General features: G+C 46.1%; 2 protein-coding genes across 2 annotated transcripts; both read right to left on the reverse strand.

Annotated features, from left to right (window-relative positions):
- Nucleotides 1-2,332: 2,332 nt before the first annotated feature.
- Nucleotides 2,333-3,325, reverse strand: LOC119813602 (testis-expressed protein 19.2-like). The gene has a single exon (XM_038328978.1). The coding sequence runs from the start codon at nucleotides 3,323-3,325 to the stop codon at nucleotides 2,333-2,335; it is 993 nt and encodes a 330-aa protein (XP_038184906.1).
- An 11,919-nt stretch (nucleotides 3,326-15,244) lies between these two features.
- On the reverse strand, nucleotides 15,245-16,279 carry LOC119813604 (testis-expressed protein 19.2-like). Its single transcript, XM_038328980.1, has one exon. It carries the CDS (start codon nucleotides 16,277-16,279, stop codon nucleotides 15,245-15,247), a length of 1,035 nt encoding a protein of 344 aa, XP_038184908.1.
- Between the last annotated feature and the right edge of the window lie 4,991 nt (nucleotides 16,280-21,270).

Consider the following 21,270-nt stretch of genomic DNA (forward strand, 5'->3'; position numbering starts at 1 on the left):
AATTTTCATGGGCTGTTTTCCCAGTGGAAACCATAGGTGGGTGTATCTTCACAGTTTATGTCCTGATGCTTTGCAGTGTTCTGTGGTGTATGACCTTCTTACCTGTGCAGGTTGTTACACATGTGTGGCTGTTAATAGTTTTCTGTTCTTCTTTTGTTAATGATTGTGAGGCTAGAGAATGTGGTTCAGCTGTTGAGAGTGTTGCCTGCCTCCAGTCCCAGATATGTTTGAGTTCCTGTCCTGACTTCCTTCAGTGATGAACAGCAATGTGGAAGTGTGAGCCAAACCTTTTCTCCCCATACCAATTCCCCCACCCCCAAATATTTCTGACTGCTTGAGGTGGGCATCGGAGTCTCTGTGAGTTCACGGCCATTCTGGTCTACAGAGCAAGTTTCAGGATGGGCTCCAAAGAGACACAGATAAACCCTGTTTAACAAAAGAAAACAAAAAATAAAACTTCCCCCATAAAGGGTCTGCATACACACACACACACACACACACACACACACACACACACACACACACACAAAAGGCTTAAGGACCAATGAGATGGCTTGATAGGTAAAATCTCTTACTGAAGAACTGAGCAATCCAGGGGACTCCTGAAAGTCATCCTCTGACCTCCACAGGTGTCCCATGACATGTGTGCGCCCATGTTCTCAGACACACACAACAGTAAAAGTCAAACAATGAAGATGAAACAGCAAAGCATTTGCTGTGATTTAGGCTTCACCAGGAGGGAGAGAGGATGAGCCACAGATGGGACAGACCGAGTTTGGGAGGGAGTGTTAGCTACCCACAGACTACAGGATCCAGACGACTGAAGCCAACACAAGCTGCTGTATCCACACTGTGCTGTGTTCTTTTTACAGCAGTGTGATGCCCTCTCTCCAAGAATGAGCATCAGACCCTGTGTGTCAAGAATTAAGACTCCTGAAGACAAGGAAGAAAAGAGACACTCACAGTTAGGTAAAGAGCAGTGTTTGAGGTGGGTATAGCAAACACCTGTAATCCCCGTATTCAGGAACCCAATGCAGGAGGATCTTGAGTTTGAGCCCACCTGCCTAGACTACAGAGTAACCTTTTTCAAAGAGAAAAAAACAAAACAATAAAGCAAAGAAAGCTCACAGTTGGATCCTATCATGAGGTTAACTGATCAACAAGATTCCTCCAGGATCAGGACCTTTCTACCTTTAATAACTAAACCACTTAAATCAACAGGTTATGCCAGAGACACCCAGAGATCTGCAGAATTTTCTCGATGGGCCATGCACAGGCAGAAGACAATGGGTACTCAGTGTCCATGGATGAGGTCCATGGGCACCTTGTCCCCTGTGTGTCCTTCCCTATGAGCATAGCATGCCCACGCTGAGGTCTCACTAGCACTGTCTCACGGTCTCACTACACAGATCCCTGCCAACCTCTAGGGCAGATACTTGTGTCAATCAGTGACACACAGCTCTTCCACATGGGGCTTCCAGCTGGTTATGAAGGCTGTGACTGGGGATACATACTCCTCATGTGACTCAGAGGGATCAGAACCCACTGTGACCCATTCCCAGCTTCATGGGACTAAAAACCCTCAAACCTTGAAGTCAGAAGTGTGGGAGGACGTTTTCCCATCCAGACCCACTGTGGAAAACTGCACAGGGCATCCATTAAACACTGACAACCGTGGCCAGAAGATGGCTTAGCAGGTAAGAACACTCCTTACTCTTCTATAAGATAGGTCCCACCTCCAATTCCCAGCATCCACAGTGTTCAAAACCCTCAGTAACTCCAGCCTCAGGAGATCTGACGCCTTCTTCTGGATGCTGCAGTACCAGGTATGAGGACACCATGTGAAGGGAAAACCATCCATGTCAAATAATAAAATTTAAAACACCAACTTTATTAAGAGAAGCAGCAAAAAGGGGCAAATAAAAGCAAACAGTATAAATACTCTATACAGTGTACCTGGAAACCCGGTCTCATGATCCCCCAAAGCAGGATCTAACTACAGCACACACCAGGTCATCCAGGGCCTCAGAGCACATGCACATAGTGGACAAGAGCTCTGACTAGTCACCCAGGACACCCCACCTACACATATAGCTAGGGCTCACCTTCCAAACACTGAATAGTCATCTGAGCACAGCTAAACTCCTGCTGTAAACATGCCAGACTTCCCTCTGATGTCCCGAAGCCCCTAGGCTGTTCCAGATGCTCCCCTAAAATTCTGGACCAACCGTTCCCCTGAGGCTCAGAACAGGCAATCACTGAATCTTCATATTCCCTGTGGATTTGGGGCAATGGGGGCTTCCTATGTATCAGTGCCTCAGATATTCGGGAGTCAAAAAGAAGGCTCAGGAGAGGAAGCTCTCAGTTCAGTCACCATCTCAATATCATCGACAAACAATCTCTCTTCTGGCTCCCTGCTCCATTCCTCTGGGGTGTCCCTGTGCCAGGGCAGGTAGGAGTGCACCTTGAAGCCGCCCTTCTGCAGGGTGCAGTCAGCACGCTCCAGCTCTATCCCCATCCTTGAGTGCTTCAGGATGCTCAGTCTCCAGCAGTCCAGGTTTTGAGGTCTAGTCTCCATCTGGGCCCGGAACAAGGCTTTAGTGTCCAGCAACACCTGCCAGCGATTGACCTGGGTCCTCACAGCCCATAAAGGAATCATTGACAGCAAGTAACAGATGTTACCACAGCCACACAACACTAAGTTGTAATCCAGGTTTTCTAACCATGTTCCTACTATGTTGCTCATGGGCCAGAGGGGACTAAGCTCCAACAATACAGGATGCCCAGGAGATGGGTCCACATGGAAAATATCCCACAAGGAAAGAGGGGGGAGGATGTTCTGGTGGGGGCAGGGATAGAAGCTACCTAATCTCCAGGGAAGGTTCTGGTTCCACTCATTGTCCTCAGTGCCTGGGTCCAGAGGTACAGCTTCCTCAGGCTCCAGATCGGACCCTACAGAGCCTGGACTCAGATATCCAGGACTTGAATGGTCACTGATGGTATCAGACAATTCTCCTTGACCTTCTGCACAGATTTGCCCTGACAGCTCCTCTGGCCCAGATTCTTCCTTCGGCTGAGATTCTACCTCAGGCTGAGATTCTTCCTCTGGCTTGACTCCTAACTCTGAGAGTTCCTGGGGCTTATCCTGACATGGTTCCTCATCCCCGTAAACCATCTGCAGCAATATTCTATTTGCATGGAAAGCTGCCTTGAAGCAAGCAAAGCAGATCTTCATCTGGTCTCCGTGAACAAGGTGGTATAGCCACTCCACATAGAGGCAGGACATGCCCTTGACCCCATGGTGAACGTTGACTGGGGGACACATGGCCAAAAGCCTGCCTGTAGCTGATGGACGGAGAGAGGAAGACTTGATTGATGGTCTCAGGATCTGGAGACCGCGTGATGCTGGGGTCAGGCGGGAAAAGCCGAGAATAGGAGAATCATGAGAAAATGGGGTGCAGTAGGGGGTCTAGGGTAGTTTGGGCTCCAAGCTATGGGGAAGTAGTGCAAGACCTGGGTGCCAATTCAATGGCTACCTCCTTGGAGAAGTGGACAGTCTTGAGATTCCAGAAACTTCTCCATCTTCACACTTGCTCCAATGTCTGAAAGGCTAGAAAGAAAAAGAAAGCATGAGACTGGGGCCCCCTGCTGAGGACGCTGCTGAGATCCCAGAAGGGAGGAGAGCTGGGCACAGGTCCCCTGGTTCTCACTGTTCACCTTGAACAGACTGGGGAACCCCTTAGCCACAGACCCAGGTACAGCAGCTGCCTCTGGGCTCATGACCCCAAGCTCACAGGTGGGCATGGACAGCCAATGAAGGAGGCCAACCCAGAACAATATGCACCCTCTTGGTGCAGGCCAACCCACCCAACCAGTCCCCACCCAGCCTTCAGCCCCTTCCTTCCTTGGCTTCCTGGCTGAGCTCCCAGTCAGCCTACCAATGGACACTGACTGAACCAAGGCTCGCCCCACCACAACACCACGATCCATAAAGGGCCAAAACTCATAATGCTCGAGTTATTTACATGTCTTCCTTGAGCCCCAAAAGGTAGGAAGTTAAGGCACTGAGTGACCCTGCTCCCCTCTCCCCAGGTGCGCATGTGGCCTGGTGCCCACTCACAGGACGCATGCGCTGCCTCCCAACTTGCACCCAAGAGTCCCTCTGCCTCCTGTAGGCAGCCTTGAGGTGCCCTGTGTCCCTGGGTCACTGTCCCTTTGAGGGACACGAAGACCTGAGCCTGCGGCTTCCCTTGTTTGAAAAAGAGAATTTCTTCTTCCGTGTCTCTTTAGTAAAAGTTCTTGAAAACTTGTGAAACTGCTCACTGGCCTTCGACTGAGTTTTAAACATATTTCCCCCTTTGGGTCTTTTCTTTCTTAAACAACTCTTGAAGGAGTTCTTTTTGGAGTTTATTTGTAAGGGTTTTGGGACTCCTAGAAAAATGAGGCAAAGGATACAGGGATCCCATTGTCCTTTCTTTTGAGTTTGCCCTTCGCTGAGATCTGTTGGTTTAAATCTGGGAGCGGCACTGTGGGTGTCGTCACCTCATGCAGGTGCTCACTGTCTAGTCTGGACATCCCCAGGTTAGGACATGTGTATGATGACATGCCCCCATCAACACAGGGCCATGGGCACCAGTTCACTGTCTCTACATATGCCCCGTGGCACTCTGTCCTCCCCAGCCCTAGAATCACTGACATGCCCTCTGCAACTGTTTTGCCCTATCCAAAATGTCACATGCTGACCTCAAGCAACAAGAAACTACCTCAGTTTCCTTCCTTGGGAACAAACAGCTAGGTTTCCGAGCTGCTGTGGGGCAGCAGGAACCAGGGTTCACCTCAGGGTTCAGTAATACTCCATTAACTGGATACACCTCTGTTTATCCACTCACCTCCTGAAGAATACCGTGCTGCTCTCTGGGAGTTTGACAAGGAAAGCTGCTATGTTCAGTTGTGAGCTTGACAGATACCTGGAACTCTCCACAGGCCCGGTGTGGTCTTCTCTCCTCCTTCTGGCCCCTCTCCTTTATCAACCTTGTGTCTGTGAGCTCTTGAACTGCTCAGCTGTCTCCTCTTCAGCTTCAACTAGCTAGCTGTCTCTCCTTGGTCTTGCCTTTGGGCCTTTCTGTTCAAATGCCAACACCTGTGGGGCTGGATTGATCAATGCCCCCATATTATTGTGTATTTGATCACTTGATTCCCAGTTGGTGGGGCTACTTTAGGGATCTTTATGGGGATGTAGGTTTACTGGAGGAAATATGTCACTGGCTGTGACCTTTGAGACTTTGCGAGTTCTTAACCCCACCTGCTTCCAGTTTGCTCTCTCATCTTCATGTTTGTAGCTGGAGATGTCTTCTCTCGCCTTTTGTTCTGCCCATCTCCTCCCCTCCCCCACTGCCTTCTCTTCTATCAATTTGGTCTATAAGAGAAAATAATTTTTTTCTACTGTGAGTTACATTGGTCATGATATTTTATCTCAGCAACAAATAAGAACAAGTAAGAACCACTGCTGCCACGCCCTACTTCTAGGCTGCATTCCCCTTGTTACCAACTCTGTCTGCACTACTAAAGTAGATAAGAAAGGATCATTTTCAAGGCCCTTCAAAAAGCTGGAGAGATGAGTCAGTTGATAAAGCAATTGCTTTGCAACCATTGATCCCCAGAACCCTTGAAAATTTTGAGTGTTCTTGCAAGTGCTTGTAATTCCAACACTGTGGGGCAGAGGTCAAAGTTCCATGTTCAGAAAGAGACCCTGGGTCAAACCAGACCATGGAGAATGATGAAGACACTTGATGTTGGCGTCTGGCTTCCCTTCATATATGTGAACAGACGTATATAAACATACATATAAAATAATGAATTTTAAAAGCTAGACTTGGAAGTACATACCACTAGTACCAGAATTAGGGAGTCATATCTGGGTCTATGTTTCTTTGAGACAAGGCTGGTCTAAATTGCAAGTTGCAAGTTCCAGGTCAATCAGGGCTAGGTAGTGAGATCGTATCTCAGAAAGAGAGAGAGAGAGAGAGAGAGAGAGAGAGAGAGAGAGAGAGAGAGAGAGAGAGAGAGAGAGAAGTCTTTTACTGGCCCCAATTCTGCAATATCAAAAGAGGCATACAGTAGGTATCCCCCTATGCTTTAAATAAGCCTGAACAACCTGTTTATTTAGCCAGAAGGGGTGTTTGGATGAATCACAGTTTGCCTCAAATGCTAATGAAAGTGTGTGTGTGTGTTTCAACCAGTCATAGTGTGCCTCACATACAAATGAGGGTTTGTTTTAGCCAATCATGTCTTTGTCTTTGGCACTAATCATAACCCAGCAGTCTCTCTGGTAGACCATCAGAGGAAGTGCTTCTCCTCTGGCTTGAGCAGAAATGGTTACAGGGTCATGGAGATTTCACCAGGGCTCCTGAGAGCCAAGAATCCCCCACAAATTGTTAGAACCCCCCTTGCTATAGCACCACCCTGAGGAGCCAGGCTGCCATCTATGATCCACTGCAACGTTTTCAAGGGAATTTTGCAGTTACAAGTGTAGTTGGCTGGCTGTTTGACTGACAGTCATTTTGCTCAAAGCAGTCAGAATCCAACAGCTGAATATTACTAAATGTAGTGTGGAGCTGCGGACAGGCCTGCTTTTCATCCTGCCCAGCTCCAACATGGCCAGCTTTACACCCGAAATAACAACACACAAATTGTATTCTTTTAAATACTGCCTAGCCCATTATTTCTAGCCTCTTATTGTCTAATTCTCACATCTTGCTTTAACCCATTTCTAATAATCTGTGTAGCACCATGAAGTGGTGCCTTACCGTTTAGTTTCTAGCGTGTGTCCATCTTGGGCTGGAGCTTCATCGCATCTGGCATCTCTCTCTGAGGAGAGGCACGGCGGTCTGCCTAACTTAAGAGAGGCGTGGCATCTGACTGAGCCATCTACCTCACTTCCTTCTTCCTGTTCTGTCTACTCCACCCACCTAAGGGCCGGTCTATCAGATGGGCCAGGCAGTTTCTTTATTAATTATCCAAAGAAATCATCAGATAGATAGAAGACACACCTACATCATTTCCCCTTTTTCTGTTTAAACAAAAAAGAAAAGCTTTCACTTTAACATAGTAAAATTACATATAACAAAACAGTTATCATGCAAAAATTACAGTTACAATATTTATATCTACTTTATCTTTATCATAACAAAGGAAAACAACTATAACTATCTATCTATTCTTCAGCTCCATCAAAGACTCCAGAAGAACACAATATTACCTAAGTAAATAAGAAATATGCAATTTCCATATAACTCTAGAAATGATAGAGACATCTCGCTGCCTGGACAGTCACCCAAAGTTCTTTTGTATTGTTGGGGCATCTATCTTCAGCCTATAGGCCCACAGTATCCAGAGACATTTCCATGAAGCAGGAAATTTCAAATGCAGTTCAGTCAGTATCTGCTGTGTCCTTCAGAATGTCTCACAGACTCTTTCTTGAATCAGGAACCCCGAAAGCTCATCTCACATTTAGGCAAGTTCAGCAGTCCTCTCTCTAAGGGTTCTCTGTGTCCAGTTTATGCAATAGTCCAGGCAAGAGCAGCTTCTTGCCCAAATGGCTATCAAACTCCATAATGATCCTCTTCGATGCCCATCATCTTCTTGAAGTAGGTTGGTGCTGCCAGGAGCATTCATGTCTCACTGTCATGAACAGTCCTAAATTATTAAAACATTTAATGCGATATTCTGTAGTCTTTGAAAGATATGAAGAATGCCTATTTAACTTAAACATATCTCTATATATCTAGAAAATCTAAGTAACATGACTACAAGCTTAACTATTATCGATGATTATCCATTAACAACCTATATTTCCTAATTATACATTACATTATTGAATTACACAATCACAATACCTTAATCAAGAGCAGAAATACATATACATATAACAAAATTGACCTTAAGATCTATACCAATGCAAATTATTCATATCTATATCATCTCCCCCTTTAAATGTAAAAGTACATTTCTAAACAATATTTGGGAATGTGGGCGCAGTTATTTCTCTCCAAACTGCTTCTTGCTGAATGGGGGCGCTGTAATTTAGGTCTTTCATGGTATAACCTGTGTGCCAGGTTCATCTCAGTCATCAGCTGGGTGAAGTAATTTTCTGAAGGTGTTCACAGCAACCTTTCAGGAGGTCGTGGTCTATCATACCATATTGGGATAGAAGCAATCCATAGGGTCTCATTTTCTGTAAAAATAAAAGAAGAATCTCTTTTCCAAAGTATCATATCCTTAGATCCAAATTCTGAAGTCAAAGTATTTTCAAAATATCTATGTTGGATTAGTTCAGCAGCATTTATAAACAAATATCTTTTAGCAGCTGTTGCTTCTTCCTCAGCATTCAAACAATTCAAAGAGAGTATAATAGTATACAGTATCAAGATTCTCTGTGTATTTTCCATCTTTATGTGGCTTTACTTTAACCTCTATTTCGTTTATTTTTACTTTTACTTTTTGAGATAGGTTCTCTGTATATCTTTGTCCTGGAATAACTCTGTAGACCAGGCTGTCCTTGAACTCTGAGATCCTTCTGCTTCTGCCCCCGCAGTGCTGGGATTAAAGGTGTATGCTACCACACCTTGAACTCACAGAGATCTGTCTGTCTCTGCCTCCCAGGCATTGGGATTAAAGGTGTCTTCTGCCACACCTTGAAGTCACAGAGGTCAATCTACCTCTGCCTCCCAAGTGTTGGGATTAAAGGTGTGTACCATCACACCCAAATTACTCTTTCTCTCTTTTTCTTTTTTTACTTTTTACTGTATATCTCTCTTTTTGTGACCACATGAGTCTTTAATTTACCAAACAATATCGGTAGGACTAAAGCCGTGACTTTGACAGCTAGATCCAGCCCATTCCTTAGCTATGCAGCCTCATGGCAGAGGTACAGGCTGTAGCCATGTTTATCACCACAGCTCTGTGGCGTTTCAAGGTACTTGCCAGCGAGCAAGCTGCAACAGTGTTAAACAACAGTCAAAAGCTCCATAGTCAGGACCGCCTGCTTGAAAGAGTCAGAGTTTGCCCTAGCAGGACGGCCCAGAAAGCTGGCATTTTAAAACAGCACAGCTTTTTTCCTGCTACGGCTGAAAACCGAAAAACACATGTTCAGGACCCGAGAAATTGCTGCTACCAAGAAGCCATGCTTTACTCTATTCTTTCCCAAGCTTTCTCAAGCTTTCTGTGGATTCAGTTATCCACGTTGGGTGCCATTCTGTAGTGAGGAGCTATGGGCAGGCCTGCTTTTCATCCTGCCCGGCTCCCGCATGATTAGTTTTACACCCGAAATAATTACATGGAAACTGTATTCTTTTAAACACTGCCTGGCCCATTATTTTCACACTCTTATTCACATCTTGACTAACCCATATCTAATAATCTGTGTAGCACCACAAAGTGGTGCCTTACCAGGTAGATTCTAGCGTGTGTCCATCTTGGGCTGGAGCTTCATCGCATCTGGCTTCTCCCTGAGGAGAGGCACGGTGGTCTGCCTAACTTAGGAGAGGTGTGGCATCTTACTGATCCTTCTACCTCACTTCCTCTTCCTGTTCTGTCTACTCCACCCACCTAAGGGGCGGTCTATCAAATGGGCCAGGCAGTTTCTTTATTAGCCAATGAAATCAACTCAAACAGAAGACTCTCCCACATCAACTAAATACTATTGTCTACTCTAGACCCAACATGTTCACTTATTTACAGGAAAATAAGCACCACAGGCAGAGCTTACAGTAAAGGTCTTGATGAGCCTGTCATTAACACTAACTTTGAAAAGGTTTTAACAATGTTTAACACCTCACTGAGTCCTTCAGGGAGAGGTGGATCCTCCATCTCTGTCTTGGAACTTTAATTTCCTTTATATTCTATTCTAAGATTTCTTTGTTTTCTTTCTTTTGTCTTTGAAATGAACTTTATGTGCCCTAGGGTGGCTTCCAATACACTGTGTGCACCCGGAATTCCTAATCCTTTGCCTCCATGACTTGAGTCTTGGTATCACACACACACATACCATCATGTTCAGGTATTTAGTGCTGGGGATGAACCCAGGGCTCTGTGCACACTAGACAAGCATTGTACAAGCTAAGCTACATTCCTAGCCCCTCATTCTTAGATGCTTTTGTTGACTTGCCTCTTGTCTTAGTCTGCCTGACTATAATAATAAAATATCAAGGCTGGGGAGCTTAAAGACCAGAGATGCATTTTGTTAGGCACTGGGCACTAATGAACACTGGTCAATACTACTAAGTTTTTTCACAAGTAATAAAATTGTTAGCTATGTGTCAAGCTTTTTCTAAGTGTTTGGCACGGCATTGGATTATAAATGCGTTCTATACGTAGCTTAAGTTGCCAAGAAGAACATAAATTTGAGAGATACCTCTCTTGGTCATGCAGGCTTGATTGGGTTCTTGACTAGAAACCTGACTGGACCACCCTCCTGTCAGCCTGGCTGTTGTAGACAAGGCCACTCTAAGGACAGATCAGCTGCTGCAGAGGACCTCCACAATACCCGCTGAAGACATGATCCAGTCACAGCATCTCCAGAGCCTGCACTAGTCTGGGAAAGCAACACCTCAGCTGGACATGCTTCTGTGTCCACTCAATACAGCTGAATCTGTTTTTACATTTTAGGGTGAGAAAAATCTACCACTTTGTTTGATGTTCCACAGAAGGCATGGGACTGATAAAATCAGAGTTCTTTATTTCAAACCTTTGCCATACCCCTCCTTCCCATATAACCAGGCTGTGTTGCTGACTCTTCAAGTCAGGTAGGAGACACTTCCTGTGCTGTCCCTCATGGTTCAGGCAAGTGTTAGTCTACAGTATTGAGGGGAAAATCTCCCCAGTGGAAGTGTTGCGGCTCTGAGGGGAAATCTATCCTGGCTGTGAGAGTCACAGGGTCACACTGCACAACAAACCTCACACAAGATTTATTGGGAAAGACACAGATGGGGCTGCCTGTGCTCCACAGAGAAGCAGCAGGGAACTGAGCAGGAGGCGGGTTATATAAAGGGTTTCTCAGGGCAGAGTTTGTCAGGGTGATTCCTACAGAGGGGATTGGAAGTATTTCGAGTTCTGGGATTGGTGGGTTTGGACGCTTTTCAAATCCAGAATTTGGGTTGGACCTTTTACCCTACAACAAGACCCAACAAGTCCAATAGCGTTTCTCTTCAGGAATATTTGTGAGTGTTCATGTGTCACCTGTTCTCCTTTGCTTTCTTCTAAACTTGTTCTGGTCAGACGTTCATGAGGGAAATTCTGACTTGTTGATAAGTCCCTTTGCTATGCTCATGTGTGTGGTAGACAGAGGTTGAGCCTTCTTCATTTCTGTGGTTGTGATAAAATGCACTAACAAAAGGAACCTTTGGGGACAAGAGTTTAATTTGGCTTACAATTTGAGGTCACACACTATAGTTTTTTTTTTTCTTTTTTAGAAATAAAGGCAGGACCTCAATCCTCTAGTCACATTGCACCCACAGTCAAAAGTAAAGAGGATTAAAGTGGCATTCCTTGCTGACAGCTAGCTCTCTGCCCTTTGATACAGCTGGAGGCTCCCTGCCTTGGAAGTGATACATTAATGGGTCTGTGGGTCCTTCAGACATTCACCAGTCTCACCATTAACACATTGTAACAAAGAAGAAACTTTTCTTCATATACTGGCTCCAGGTACATCCTGAAATGTAGCTCCCAGCCGTATAAGTCAGGGGTTTATAAAGGCAAAGAACATCACGTTACATTTATTTACAGATAAGCCGAATGTTATCTTGAGTAATACAAGCTTTTGTTTATGGAAGCATAATCAGCAGTTAACCTGACAATGTGGTATTTTGATATGATCTAACAAATAATGCATGCCTGAAGATCAGAGTGGGGAGCTAGCCACAATAGTTGGCTATAGAGGCCAGGCAGTGGTGGCTCACACCTTTGATCCCAGCAGCCTGGAGACAGAGGCAGATGGATTTCTGTGAGTTCAAGGGTACTCCTCTCTACACAAGGTTGAATCAGTCTGAAAGAGAAACAGAATTCACACTTTTGAGCCTAGCACTTGGTTTCACATGACTTTAATCCCAGCACCAGGGGGTGGAGACAGGAGTCATACTAATAGAGAGAGGAATATAGATGGAGGGAGGAGACAGAACTCAGGGCTTTCAGTCTGAACACTGTTTGAGATTCCTTAGAGACATAATCTTGCCCCCTTCAGTGTGAGGATTTGGTGGAGGTGAAAGTCTCTTTAGTGACTGGCTTCTTTATTTTTCTCTTCTTTCTGCATTTACCTCAATATCTGACTCTGGGTTTTTATTATTAATACAATTAGAATTTGTGCTACATGGTGACCTATATTAACTTGCATAAGCAACAGTTTTGGTAAAATTATATAAGATCAGGCAATTAAATAAAGGATACTGTCCAGTCCAGATACTTTACATCTCAAAGTCCAATTTGGCTTTATATTTCCTATAAGCACCGTCATTTTTACATTTTTTGAACGGATTCTGTTCAGTCCTAGCGTGGCAAGCACAGCTGTAGCAGGCCTTGTCCTTCTTGCTTTCCCTCTGCCTAACTAAACAAACCTGTTAGATTACATCCCCAAGGCTAGCAGCAAGGCCTGTTCCCTTACATGGATACTTTCCTATGCTACAATCCTTCCTGAGGATGAGTACAGAAGTCCAGCAGGCTAAAGCCCCTTTGGTTCACCTAGTTAACATGCCCAACACAAATACTCCACTGCACCCTAGCCCATTCTAACACAGACTCCCCTTTTCCTCTTCTGAACAGGACACGTGCAGGTCATTGCTGCTGTTTTTCTGCCTGAGTCAGAGAGCAGCCGCTTTAACTTTTCTTTCCCACTAAATAAAGGATTTCAGTGAGATCAGGTGTTTGGGTGTGGTCTGTGCCTATCCTTGAACAGAAGGAAGCCCCGCTATGTGCACACACGTGGGTGGATTTTTCAGGGTGGAGTGTGTCCTGCATTTATAACCCTGCAAGGTGATTTCTTCCCCTCTTTCCTCATTGGCTGAATAATCAGGAGGCTGCAGGCTCACACATCATCTGCAATTTTCATGGGCTGTTTTCCCAGTGGAAACCATAGGTGGGTGTATCTCCACATTTTATGTCCTGATGCTTTGCAGTGTTCTGTGGTGCATGATCTTCTTACCTGTGCAGGTTGTTACACGTGTGTGACTTAATAGTTTTCTGTTCTTTTTCTTTGTTAATGATTATGAGGCAAGAGAGGTGGTTCAGCTGTTGAGAGTGTTGCCTACCTCAGGTTCCAGTTGTGTTATTCCTGACTTCCTTCAGTGATGAACAGCAATGTGGAAGTGTGAGCCAAACAAACCCTTTCTCTCAATACCCTCCTGCCCCCAATATTGTTGACTGCTTGAGGCAGGCACCTGGGTCTCTCCGAGTTCAAGTCTACAGAGCAAGTTCCAGGATGGGCTTCAAAGAAACACAGAGAAACCCTGTTTAACACACATAACAAAAAAGTCAAATTAAATAATACAGACAAAACAACAGAAAAATGTTTGCTGTGATTTAGGCTTCACCAGGAGGGAGGGAGGACGAACCACAGAGAGGTTAGACCAAGTTTGGTAGCGACAGTTAGCTGCCCACGGACCACAGGCTCCAGACCATTGAAGCCAACACCAAGGCGGCCGCCTCATTACTGTGCTGTGTTCTTTATATAACAGTGTGATGCCTTCTCTCCAAGAATGAGCATCAGACCCTGTGTGTCAAGAATTAAGACCCTTGAACCAATGAAGAAAAGAGACACACTTAGGTAAAGAGCAATGTTTGAGGAAGGCATAGCAAACACCTGTAATCCCCGTATTCAGGAACCCACTGCAGGAGGATCTTGAGTTTGAGCCCACCTGCCTAGACTACAGAGTAACCTTGTTTCAAAGAGAAAAAACAAAAAAATAAACCAAAGAAAACTCATAGTCGGATCCTATTATGTGGTTCACAAATCGGCAAGATTCCTCCAGGACATTTCTATAATTAATTACTGAACCATTTAAATCACCAGGTTATGCCAGAGACACCCAGAGATCTGCAGAATTTTCTCCATGGGCCATGCACAGGCAGAAGACAATGGGCACTCAGTGTCCATGGATGAGGTCCATGGGCATCTTGTCCCCTGTGTGTCCTTCCCTCTGAGCATAGCATGCCCACGCTGAGGTCTCACTAGCACTGTCTCACGGTCTCACATGAGCAGATCAGACATGGGGAACACTACACAGATCCCTGCCAACCTCTAGGGCAGATACTTGTGTCAATCAGTGACACACAGCTCTTCCACACGGGGCTTCCGGCTGGTTATGAAGGCTGTGACTGGGGATCCATACTCCTCATGTGACTCAGAGGGATCAGAACCCACTGTGACCCATTCCCAGCTTCATGGGACTAAAAACCCTCAAACCCTGAAGTCAGAAGTGTGGGAGGACGTTTTTCCATCCAGACCTACTGTGGAAAACTGCACAGGGCATCCATTAAACACCGACAACCGTGGCTAGAAGATGGCTTAGCAGGTAAGAACACTCCTTACTCTTCTATAGGATAGGTCCCACCTCCAATTCCCAGCATCCACAGTGTTCAAAACCCTCAGTAACTCCAGCCTCAGGAGATCTGATGCCCTCTTCTGGCTACTGCAGTACCAGGTATGAGGACACCATGTGAAGGGAAAACCATCCATGTCAAATAATAAAATTTAAAACACCAAGTTTATTAAGAGAAGCAGCAAAAGGGGGCAAATAAAAGCAAACAGCATAAATACTCTGTATAGTTAACCCTGAAACCCGGTCTCGTGATTCCCCAAGGCAGGATCTAACTACAGCACACACCAGGTCATCCAGGGCCTCAGAGCACATGCACATAGTGGACAAGAGTTCTGACTCCTCATTCAGGACACCCGATACAGAACACCCCACCTACACATATAGTTAGTTCTCATCTCCTAAACAATGAACAGTCATCTGAGCACAGCTAAACTCCTGCTGTAAACATGCCAGACTTCCCTCTGAGGTCCCAAAGTCTCTAGACTGTCCAGCATGCTTCCACAAAATTCTGGACCAACCGTTCCCCTGAGGCTCAGAACAGGCAATCACTGAATCTTCATATTCCCAGGGGATCTGGTACAATGGGGCTGCCTAAGTTTCAGTGCCTCAGATATTCAGGAGTCAAAAAGAAGCCTCAGGAGAGGAAAATGTCTGGTCATTCAGATGTTGGGCTCATCCAGCATAACAATATCATCGACAAACAATCTCTCTTCTGGCTCCCTGCTCCATTCCTCTGGGGTGTCACTATGCCAGGGCAGGTAGGAGTGCACCTTGAAGCCGCCCTTCCGCAGGGTGCAGTCAGCAGGCACCAGCTCTAACCCCAGCACTGAGTACTCTAGGATGCTCAGTCTACAGCGGTCCAGGCTCAGTTTTTCAGGTACAGTCTCCAGGTGGGCCCGTGACAAGGTGTTAGTGTCCAGCAACACCTGCCAGCGATTGACCTGGGTCCTCACAGCCCATAAAGGAGTCAATGACCGCAAATAGCAGACGGTACCAAAGCCATACAACACCAAGTTAAAATCCAGTTTTGCCAACCATGTTTCTACTCCACTGTACATGGGCCAGAGGGGGCTCAACTCTAACAATACAGGTTGCTCAGGATATGGGTCCACTTGGAAAGTATCCCACAAGGACAGAGGCGGGAGGATGCACTGGTGGGGACAGGGATAGAAGCTACTTAATCTCCAGGGAAGGGCCTGATCCCAGTCAGTATCCTCGGGGCCTGGGTCCAGCGGTACAGCTTCCTCAGGCTCCAGATCTGACCCTACAGAGCCTGGAGTCAGAAAGCCAGGACTTGAATGGTCACTGAAGGCATCAGGCATATCTCCTTGACATTCTGCACAGATGTGCCCTAACCACTCCTCTGGCCAAGATTCTTCCTCTGGCCAAGATTCTACTTCAGGCTGAGATTCTACTTCAGGCTGAGATTCTACCTCAGACTGAGATTCTACCTCAGGCTGAGGAGATTCTTCCTCTGAACTGCGTTCTGACTCTGAGCGTTCCTGGGACTTATCCTGCAATGGTAGCCCTTCCAAGTATTCCATCTCCAGCAATCTTCTATTTGCATGGAAAGCTGCCTTGAAGCAAGCAAAGCAGATCTTCATCTGGTCTCCGTGAACAAGGTGGTATAGCCACTCCGCATAGAGGCAGGACATGCCCTTGGCCCCATGGCGAACGTTGACTGGGGGACACATGGCCAAAAGCCTGCCTGTAGCTGATGGACGGAGAGAGGAAGACTTGATTGATGGTCTCAGGATCTGGAGACCGCGTGATGCTGGGGTCAGGCGGGAAAAGCTGAGAATAGGAGAATCATGAGAAAATGGGGTGCAGTAGGGGGTCTAGGGTAGTTTGGGCTCCAAGCTATGGGGAAGTAGTGCGAGACCTGGGTGCCAATTCAATGGCTACCTCCTTGGAGAAGTGGACAGTCTTGAGATTCCAGAAACTTCTCCATCTTCACACTTGCTCCAATGTCTGAAAGGCTAGAAAGAAAAAGAAAGCATGAGACTGGGGCCCCCTGCTGAGGACGCTGCTGAGATCCCAGAAGGGAGGAGAGCTGGTCACAGGTCCCCTGGTTCTCACTGTTCACCTTGAACAGACTGGGGAACCCCTTAACCACAGACCCAGGTACAGCAGCTGCCTCTGGGCTCATGACCCCAAGCTCACAGGTGGGCATGGACAGCCAATGAAGGAGGCCAACCCAGAACAATATCCACCCTCTCGGTGTAGGCGATCCCACACAATCATTCCACACCACCTACTCAGCCCCTTTTCTTCCTAACCATCCTGGATGAGCTGCCAGTCATCCCTACTAGTGGACACCAGGGCCTAAGAAAGGGTCAACACCCATGATGCTCCAGCTCATTTACATGTCTTCCTTGAGCCCCAAAATGCAGGAAGCTAAGGCACTGAGTCACCCTGCTCCCCTCTCCACAGGCACTAATGAGGCCTGGTGCCTGCTCATAGGACACATGCACTGCTTCCCTACTTGCACCCAAGTGTCCCTCTGCTCCTGTAGGCAGCCTTCAGAAGCCCTATGTCCCTGAGTTACTGTCCCTTTGAGGGACAAGAAGACCTGGGCCTGTGACTTCTCTTGTTTGGAAAAGAGGGTTCCTTCTTCCATGTCTCCTTAGCAAACGTTTCTTTAATATTTGTGAAACTGCTCACTCGGCCTTCGACTGAGTTTTAAACATATTTCCCCTTCTGTGTCTTTTCTTTCTTAAACAACTCTTAAAGGAGTTCTTTTTGTGGTTTATTTGTAATGGTTTTGGGACTCCTAGAAAAATGAGGCAAAGGATACAGGGATCCCATTGTCCTTTCTCTTGAGTTCGCCCTTCACTGAGATCTGTTTGTTTAAATCTGGGAGCAGCACTCTGGGTGTCGTCACCTCATGCAGGTGCTCACTGTCTAGTCTGGACATCCCCAGGTTAGGACATGTGTATGATGACATGCCCCCATCAACACAGGGCCATGGGCACCAGTTCACTGTCTCTACATATACCCCGTGGCACTCTGTCCTCCCCAGGCCCTAGAATCACTGACATGCCCTCTGCAACTGTTTTGCCCTATCCAAAATGTCACATGCTGACCTCAAGCAACAAGAAACTACCTCAGTTTCCTTCCTTGGGAACAAACAGCTAGGTTTCCGAGCTGCCGTGGGGCAGCAGGAAGCGAGGTTCACCTCGGGGTTCAGTAATACTCCATTAACTGGACACACCTCTGTTTATCCACTCACCTCCTGAAGAATACCGTGCTGCTCTCTGGGAGTTTGACAAGGAAAGCTGCTATGTTCAGTTGTGAGCTTGACAGATACCTGGAACTCTTCACAGGCCCGGTATGGTCTTCTCTCCTCCTCCTCGCCCCTCTCCCTTATCATCCTTGTGTTTGTGAGCTCTTGAACTGCTCAGCTGTCTCTTCTTCAGCTTCAACTAGCCAGCTGTCTCTCCTTGGTCTTGTCTTTGGGCCTTTCTGTTCAACTGCCAACACCTGTGGGGTTGGATTGATCAATGTCCCCATATTATTGTGTATTTGAATACTTAATTCCCAGTGGGGCTGCTTTGGGGACGTTTAGGGGGATGCATGTTTACTGTAGGAAGTGTGTCACTGGCAGTGACCTTTGAGACTTTGCCAGTTCTTAACACCCCCTGCTTCCAGTTTGCTCTCTCATCTTCACTATTGTAGCTAAAGATGTTTTCCTCTCGCCTTCCTATTCATCCTACCCCGCCCCCGTTGCCTTCTCCTCTGTCAATTTGGTGTATAATAGAACAATTTTTTTCTACTGTGAGTTACATTGGTCATGATATTTCATCTCAGCAACCAAAAAGAAGTTAACATACCACTGCTGCCATGCCCCCACTTCTGGGCTGCTTTCCTCATGTTACCAACTCAGCCTGCACTACTAAAGTAGATAAGAAACGATCACTCCCCAGGTGCTTGAAAAGCTGGGGAGATGGCTCAGTTGGTAAAGCATTTGATTTGCAATCATTGGTTCCCAGAACCCATGCAAAAAAAAAAAAAAATCCTGAGTGTTGTGGCAAGTGCTTGTAATGCCAACACTGTTGGGTGGAGGGCAAAGACAGAAGGATCTCTGGGGTTCATGTCTGTTGGAATCAGCAAGAACCATGTTCAGTAAGAGACCCTGTGTCAAACCAGACCATGGAGAATGATGAAGACACCCAGTGTTGTCTTCCGGCCCAGGAGCTGTTTGCCCGGCCCAGGAGCTGTTTGCCCGGCACAGTAAAGGATACTGCGTTGCTCCGAATGGAGGCGTGGGAATAATAATAATTAAAAAAAATGCGTTCTCCGGCTCAATCAGCTTAATTAAAGTTGAGCCGGCTCCACCCGCCTATGAATTTTGAGCAGGAATCTGCTGACCGCAGCAGATGTGGGATACGAGTGGTTTCAGGTGGCTTGGCTGCCCGGGGTTTTGCCCCACGTTGGGCGCCAGATGAAGCGGCAAAGATTGGAAATAACCAAAAATAGTCCTTTTATAATTACTCAATTTTAATACAAAGGGAGATAAGGGAACTCACAGAAACAAGGGTCCAACGGAGCAGAAGGAGAGCGCGGGCGAGCGCCAAGAACGGGGCTGCCTTCCGGCCCCCAATCCTATTTAAAGGGAATGCTCCCCCGCTGGAGCAGCCACGCCCCTGAACGCAGGGATTGGGCCAGCTGCCCCAACACTTTGACATATGTGAACACACATACTTGAACATGCAAACATACCTAAATATACATATAAATAAATAAATTTATAGGTTGAATGTGGAAGTACATGCCTTTAGTTTCAGAATTTGGAAGTCATGTCTGGGTCTCTGTTTCTTTGAGACAAGGCTGGTCTACATTGCAAGTTCCAGGTCAACCAGGGCTGGATAGCAAGACCCTATTTCAGAGAGAGAGAGAGAGACAGAGACAGAGACAGAGCAGCCTTTTATTGGCCCCAATACTGCAATATCAAAAAAGGCACACAATAGGTTATACCACAATGCTTTTTATAAGCCTGAACAACCTGTTTATTTAGCCAGAGAAGGAGGTTTGGGCTAATCACAGCTTGCCTCACCTGCTAATGAAAGTGTGTGTTTCGAGCTCCCAAGGTCCAAATGAGGAGCAGAAGGAGGGAGAACATGAGCAAGGAAGTCAGGACCATGAGGGGTGCGTCCATTCACCGAGACGATGGGACTGATCTAATGGGAGCTCACCAAGACCAACTGGACTGGGACTGATGGAGCATGTAATCAAACCAGACTCTCTGAACATGGCTGATGAGGAGGGATGATTGAGAAGCCAAGGACAGGCACTGGGTTTTGATTCTACTGTATGTACTGGCTTTGTGGGAACCTAGTCTGTTTGGATCCTCACCTTCTTAGACCTGGATGGATGGGGGAGAAACTTGGACTTCCCACAGGGCAGGGAACCCTGACTGCTACTTGGACTGGAGAGGGAGGGGGAGGAGGGTGGAGGGAGGTGAAGGGAAATGGGAGAAGGGGAGGAGGTGAAAATTTGTAAAATTATATAATTTAAGAAAAATAAATAAAAATTAAAAAATTTTAAAAAAGAGTGTGTTTCAACCAATCATAGTGTTCCTCATATACAAATTAGGGTTTGTGTTTTCACCAATCACGTCTTTGTCTTTGGGCACTAATCATATCCCAGCAGTCTCTCTGCTAGACCATCAGAGGAAGTGCTTCTCCTCTGGCTTGAGAGGAAATGGTTACAGGGTCATGGAGATTTCACCAGGGCTCCTGAGAGCAAAGAGTCCCCTACAAATTGTTGGAACCTCCCTTTCTAGAGCGGCACCTTGAGGAGCCAGGCTGCCATCTATGATCCACTGCTACATTTATTTACAGATAAGCTGAAGGTCATCTTGAGGAGTACAAGCTTTCTTTTACAGAGGCAAAATCAGCAGTTAACCTCATGATGTGATATTTTGTTTAAGATCTAACAAATAATGCATGCCTGAGGATCAGAGTGGGAAGCTAGCCACACTAGTTGGCTATAGTGGCCAAGCAGTGGAGGCTCACACCTTTAATCCCAGAAGCCTGGAGACAGAGGCAGATGGATCTCTGTGAGTTCAAGGGCACTCTGCTCTACACAAGAATGAATCAGTCTGAAAGAGAAATAGAATTCACACTTTGAGCCTAGCACTTGGTTTCACATAACTTTAATCCCAGCACCAGGGGGTGGAGACAGGAGTCATATGGATGGGCAGAGAGAGGAACATAAGGTGCGAGGACACAGGAGCTCAGGGCTTTCAGTCTGAACATTCAGTTTGAGATTCCTTAGAGACATAATCTTTCCCCCTTCAGTGTGAGGATTTGGTAGAGGTAAATGTCTCTTTAGTGACTGACTTCTTTATGTCTCTGTTCTTTCTGTATTTACCTCAATATCTGACTCTGGGTTTTTATTATTAAGACAATTAGAATTTGTGCCACATGGTGACCTGTATTAACTTGCACAAACAACATTTTTGTTAAAATAGTTCAAGAACAGGTAATTACAAAAAAATGCTGAACAGTCCTTAACATTTCAATACTAATTTGACTTTATAGTTCCCTTAGGCACAGTAATTTTTAAACTTTTTGAACGGATTCTGTTCAGTCCTAGCGTGGCAAACACAGCTGTAGCAGGCCTTGTCCTTCTTGCTTTCCCTCTGCCTAGCTAAACAAACCTGTTAGATTACATCCCCAAG

The sequence above is a fragment of the Arvicola amphibius genome, chromosome 4, assembly GCF_903992535.2.
Source record: "Arvicola amphibius chromosome 4, mArvAmp1.2, whole genome shotgun sequence".
NCBI lineage: Eukaryota > Metazoa > Chordata > Mammalia > Rodentia > Cricetidae > Arvicola > Arvicola amphibius.